Raw genomic sequence first — 5,851 nt, 5'->3', positions numbered from 1 at the left:
TTTCTCCCTTAGGCTTCCTTAACTTCACATCCAGTAGTAGAGGAGGATAAACTAGCAGCATTTTTGGAAAGGAGAAGAGAAATGGAATGGAAAGGATTGAAAAAGGATTTTAAAGGAATATAAAACTAACGAGTTCCCTCTAGTTGACTTTGTGGTTAGATATAAACTAAAGTAGGTATGAAGTATGGTGCAGAACACGTTCTTGTCAGCGCTACCAATACTGGCAGCAAGTAAAGATAACCAGAACTAATTGGGAAAGCCAAATAAATCCCTTCATCTTGTTAAGTTAGTCCATAACTAATAAATCTGCTGTAGGCAAGTGCTTCACACTAACGTAATTAATGTGATATAAAATTCAAATTGAATCATTCAAACTTGATGTCGTTCAAGCACAAAATTTAGGATTGAATTAGGCAAGCATCGACGAATTCAGCTCTAACATTTCTGCCGACTAACAAAACAAAATTCACCAAAGTTACATGAAATATGCATGATAAACTGATCAAAGGATCAATCTATACTGAAAGAAATGAATTTTTTACTGTATACATCAACCAAAAAAGTAACAAGGGGCATGGTATACATATAATCCCTCTATCCGCACAGTAATGTCAAGAATACGGTACACCATGTTTCATAGATGAAGAAATAACATATGTTACTTCTTTATCCTGAAATGAGGGTACTGCAGTGGTTCTTGCACATCCTCAATTAAGTCGCTCCATCTGCGAAGACAAAACTCAAGGTTATTGAAACTCAAAATACCATACAAAGCGACATAATAGGCAACAATCAAATTGTTTATGATGAGAATCATTACTGATGTGATAACACTCACAAGTAGTGTAGAAAAAAAGGAGAGGTAAGGATTTAACCATTACATACCTTCCAAAGACCATCATTAAGATAATGCATGTTGTCCACTCCAATTCCCTTGTTGATTGATTTTCTGTAGATTATGCAAATAGTTCAACTTATTAAATATGCCAATCAGCAAAGGAATTACCTCTATACTTCCCGAACAATGCTAGGTACACAAATTTTTTAACTTATTTAGGTAGTAAGTTGTGATTGGAGCAACATCATTATCACATTGCCTCCCTAGATAACAATTTTATGATTTACCAATCACAACAGGCCACATCAACAGTGGTGAAAAAATTTGTTAAAAGTTTTGTCTCCCTAGACTTTGACACTTCCCAGCAACAGTGTACATTTGATAAGTAAATAAATAACCATGTCTGCATGGGTGTGTGTTTAGCATGATAATAAGAAAAATAGGGAACATAAAGTATGCTGCTAATAGGTAAATAGTGTATCCCTAGTTTTTGCTCAATAAAATTGACAGCAAAATGTTGTAGGCATGTGCTTCACACAATTGTCATAGTCACAAATTGCTCCCCTACCCTTCTGGGAAAAGGAGGGGGAAAGAGAGCCTATAGTTATCTACTTTCCATTTCCACTTTCGAACTCTTAATTAATTGAAAATACAACAGAAACTTACATGTCTTTTGCTGACATTTTTGTAAATCCAATTGCAAGGGCATGTTGCTTTCCTTCAGCCATAATGGCCTGAGAGTATTCAGTTCTACAGATCAGAAACATATATAACAAACTAAACTTTAACACTTTCATATGATATAATTATAATGGATCATAACAATCCAAGTGCAACATTATATGACAGTAGCCACAGACAAAATGTAGAATTCATACCACAGGAGTTTCTGCCTCCACCTCTTCATCCAAAGCACCACCAGGAGATGTAAGACCAGGACACATTATGTTGGCACCAGCAAGAACAAATTTTATTGCACCTCGGTCAACTTGAAATTTTTTCATTATATTTGGATCTGTAAAACCAATAATACAAAACCACATTACGGGCTTTGACTTTAGGGGATAAGCTTCTATTGCAAGATGAGAACATCAAGTCATATGATTAGATGATCCATAAAACTACAAAAAAATTCACTGAATTCAGTGAGAACCTAGCACCTCAATTGAAGTTTCATAGATATTTCCTGTCTAACTGGGAGTGGAAAAGAAAGGTTTGGTCAGAGAGCTCTCTAATTTGGGTATGAAGACAGGTGTATGCAAGAGAAAGGGGAAGAAAGCAGGATCAAAATTACAGAATACATGGTCCTTTTCCTCTACAATGTGCAACTTATAGAACTAAATCCCTCTCCTGTATGTGAGTCAGAGCACTTTAGTAAGCATCAGAACCTTAATGGTTTTGCAATGTCAATACCATTTCTTTTTCTTATCTTTTATTATAATTTTCCCCCCTTTCTGAGCTGTGTGTAAGCCTTGCCCTTAGGATACAGTAACAACCCAACATTTTATGGGGTTACTACTTGGACACTAACATCATATAGGGAGCCAGCGAGTGCTGATAGACCATGAGGCCTGGGGTGGGTGCTACTTGGATGATTAGACGAGTCAAGAATATTGAAGAAAGTTTTAAATAACAAGTCTAAAATTACTAAAAAAATTCAAATCAGTGGTATACAGATTTGCAACATCCCCCAAACATATAACCTTTCATCTGCCAGAAATCAGACTCTGAATCAGAAGATAACTAAATAAAGAAGTTAAAGTGAAAGTAATCTGATGATATACAATGAGGTGTATGATTGACAATAGGACTCACCCACACATTCAAAGCCTCATTCATATGTCACTTGGAACAACATACCTAACAAGGGAAGTAAAATCTAAATAGTTGTTCATTACCCAAGACCCATTGTCATTTTCACACAGTTCTTTTTCATTGCTTCTGAGGCATATAATTGAGAAATCTATTGATTCTTTTTTCTTATTCCTTTTTTCTTTTTGATTAGTATGACATGTATTCATTTAGTGGGTCTTGAACCCATGACTACACCCTAGAAGGTGCTATTTGAGCAAGAGCTCATTGGTGAAATCAATGGATTGTTATTATTATTATTATTATTTAAGAACCATGCAGCCTTTGATACAATTTTTAATGTTTCATAAATCAAATACAATTTCCACACCCAAAATTCACTTTGAATTCATTTCAAGCCATTCATATCAGATTAAGACAATATCACAAAAAACATAATAAGTAATTTGTAAGTCACAAAATTATAACTGTTGCATTAGAAGTGATAATGTAGATAAGATACTACTGTCAATTAAAAAAGAAAATACTTACATTGATGAAGGAGTCGTAGGGTAGGCATGTATGGTCCATCACGAATGTTAAAAAATAGTGGCACATCATTCACCAATACCAGATTTAGATGGTTTTGACTATAAGGCAAGGGGAAAAAAACAGTTATTCAGATTTATGTCTTAATATATTTGATTACACAGAATTTTTTTTTTTTAATAATTCAATGGTTGAGGGAGGGGGAATTTGAACCCTAGACGTTTCCATTGGGGACACCAAGAGGTGCCAGTTAAGCTACAAGACTCTTGGCTTTGGTAACACAGTTATCATTAAAAAAATTTGAGGGGACATATCTGGAATGAGAACTGCAGATAAATTACAGAAACAGGACCAACAGGATTACAAACCATTTAGCATAGACGTTTCCATTGGAGACACCAAGAGGTGCCAGTTAAGCTACAAGACTCCTGGCTTTGGTAACACAGTTATCATTAAAAAAATTTGAGGGGACATATCTGGAATGAGAACTACAAATAAATTACAGAAACAGGACCAACAGGATTACAAACCATTTAGCAACAACGAGAGCGGACTTCTTTGGAAGCAACTCATCCAACACCGGTTCAAGTCCTGGGTACTGCAATGGAGGTGACAATAAGTCATGCACATACATAAATAATTTTTGAAACTTTTTGTTAAGAACAAGGAATGAAAAAAAATCACAAGTAACCATCACCTCCTCTGCAATACTTTGTCGAATTTTACGTTGCACAGATGCCTTGACTTGATTTTGTGCGGAGACTTCTTCGGAGGAAAATCTAGATGAAACAAAACATGCATGGCTCATGATGAAATTGTTGCCTTTATTAATAAATGGAATCGCATTAACGGATAATAAATACGCAATGCATAGTAGGAATTAAAACACACCAAAGACTGTTTTTGTAGAGTTGTGCCAAGAGATTAAAGAAAAGCCTACTACAAAATCAAACCAATGAAACAAATGGTACACTACTTTTTGGTCAAAAAAGCAGTAAACAGTAAGTAAATCCATGGACTTCAATCAATATCATCCAATTCCTCTAAAAAAAAAATTAATAGCACCAGAAGTGCATAACAAAATCCAATCTTGAAATTTCCAACACCGCCACCAAACCTAAGTCTCAAAACATTTTGGTCGACCATGGATCCTTAATAGACCAATTAGGGTTGCCCGCATGTATTCTTTTTTGTCATTCTATCCTAACCACACTCAAACTCCAGTCACTTCCTTAATTGACATGTCATTTTTTACTATTTCTACTAATTATTATTTTAGGTTTTCCTCTTATCTTTTTTTTTTTTGGTTCAATCGACTTCAATCAACAGACAGCACCCCCATATGCAGACACATCAAGGAATCCCGGAAGACCCTAAAACAAGGTGATCTCCACAGTCCACGAATCTATAACCTCCCTAAACAACAACCTATGGATTGCCCCATACTAAATGTGGTACTTAATTAGTTAAGCATGGCCCATAAAGCTTCAGAATGCCCTCTACAAACAGCAACAATGTGCACCTCCAAATCCCAAAAGAAACAACCACCATATGGTAACACACTAAATAAGTCAATATCCATAAAACCTAGCTACCCAATTTCTCAAAGTCACTCCCCAAACATGGCATGGTTCATTGTTCAAACATGATGAAAGCACCACCACCAATAACAGTCAAGGCATCAATGAATTGCAAACTGCGAACCACAACCGCCAATACCCCCAAAACACACAACCTTTGATTCATACATGACAAATCCAACAGAGAAACAAATTAAAAAACAAAACTTTATCATAGTCTAATCCAAATTACAAAAAACCCAGAAATAATTAGCCCAAAATAAAGAAAAATAGATACACATAAATATACATTATACATAGACACGTACCTACAAACAAAGAGAGAGAGAAAAGAAAAGAGCTTACTTTTTGAACATTTTGCTGAATGAAGAGAGGGTTAGAGAACTTGACAAACTGAATGAAGCTGGTTTTGTCTTTTTGTTTTTGTTTCGTGGGTTTTAGTTTTGGGATCGATCTAAATTCTAAAACCTTTTTTCAAACTCAGTTTTTGGAACAGAGAGAAGTGTAAGAGAAAGCTGGTGGAACACTTAGCTCAAGGCGCACTTTAGCCAGCGTGGTTGCTAAGCCACATTTTTTTTTTCCAGTCTGGGCTGGACTCATTTTGGAGCTGTGGGTTGGGACTTGGGTCACAACAAGTCCTCTTTTGGGGCCGAGCTGGGCTTTGTGAAATGGGTTTAGGGTTTCCTTGTAGGGGCCTAGTGGTCACAACAAGTCCTATTTTCTTTTTATCGTACAATTAACCAAATAGGGAACAGGGAAGTGAGGGTGACTCTAGTGAAGCATGTGATCACATACAATTAACCATGTGCAATTTATATCATAACCGGTGGGTTTCAATTATCTAAATTGATAAAATATTTGATAATTGAATAAAAGATATGGAGTTTAATTCCGACTTATACCAAAACCCGATTAGTATCTTGGTCTAATGATAAAAAATTATCATAAGGAGCGGACGTCATAAGTTGGAACTCTCTCCAAAAAGTCATTATATAACTTCATCTATGTTCATGTTTAGTTACTTTAGTATCATAATATTATTATATACTTTGTTCAAACTAAATTCTAAATTTATAAAAAGAAAGAGATTATG

At 35.4% G+C, this 5,851-nt stretch overlaps 1 protein-coding gene across 1 annotated transcript; it reads right to left on the bottom strand.

Annotated features, from left to right (window-relative positions):
* Window positions 1-330: 330 nt before the first annotated feature.
* LOC112016229 (uncharacterized) lies at window positions 331-5,290 on the bottom strand. Its single transcript, XM_024048747.2, has 8 exons — window positions 5,104-5,290; window positions 3,876-3,957; window positions 3,709-3,776; window positions 3,182-3,279; window positions 1,717-1,853; window positions 1,505-1,572; window positions 886-949; window positions 331-725 (listed from the first exon to the last, which is right to left on the bottom strand). Exons 1-8 carry the CDS (start codon window positions 5,112-5,114, stop codon window positions 708-710), a joined length of 546 nt encoding a protein of 181 aa, XP_023904515.1. The 5' UTR covers window positions 5,115-5,290; the 3' UTR covers window positions 331-707.
* Window positions 5,291-5,851: the final 561 nt, after the last annotated feature.

The sequence above is a fragment of the Quercus suber genome, unplaced genomic scaffold, assembly GCF_002906115.3.
Source record: "Quercus suber isolate HL8 unplaced genomic scaffold, Cork oak 2.0 scaffold_115, whole genome shotgun sequence".
In the NCBI taxonomy this organism is placed as follows: Eukaryota; Viridiplantae; Streptophyta; class Magnoliopsida; order Fagales; family Fagaceae; genus Quercus; species Quercus suber.
This window is presented reverse-complemented; position numbering and strand designations above follow the sequence as displayed.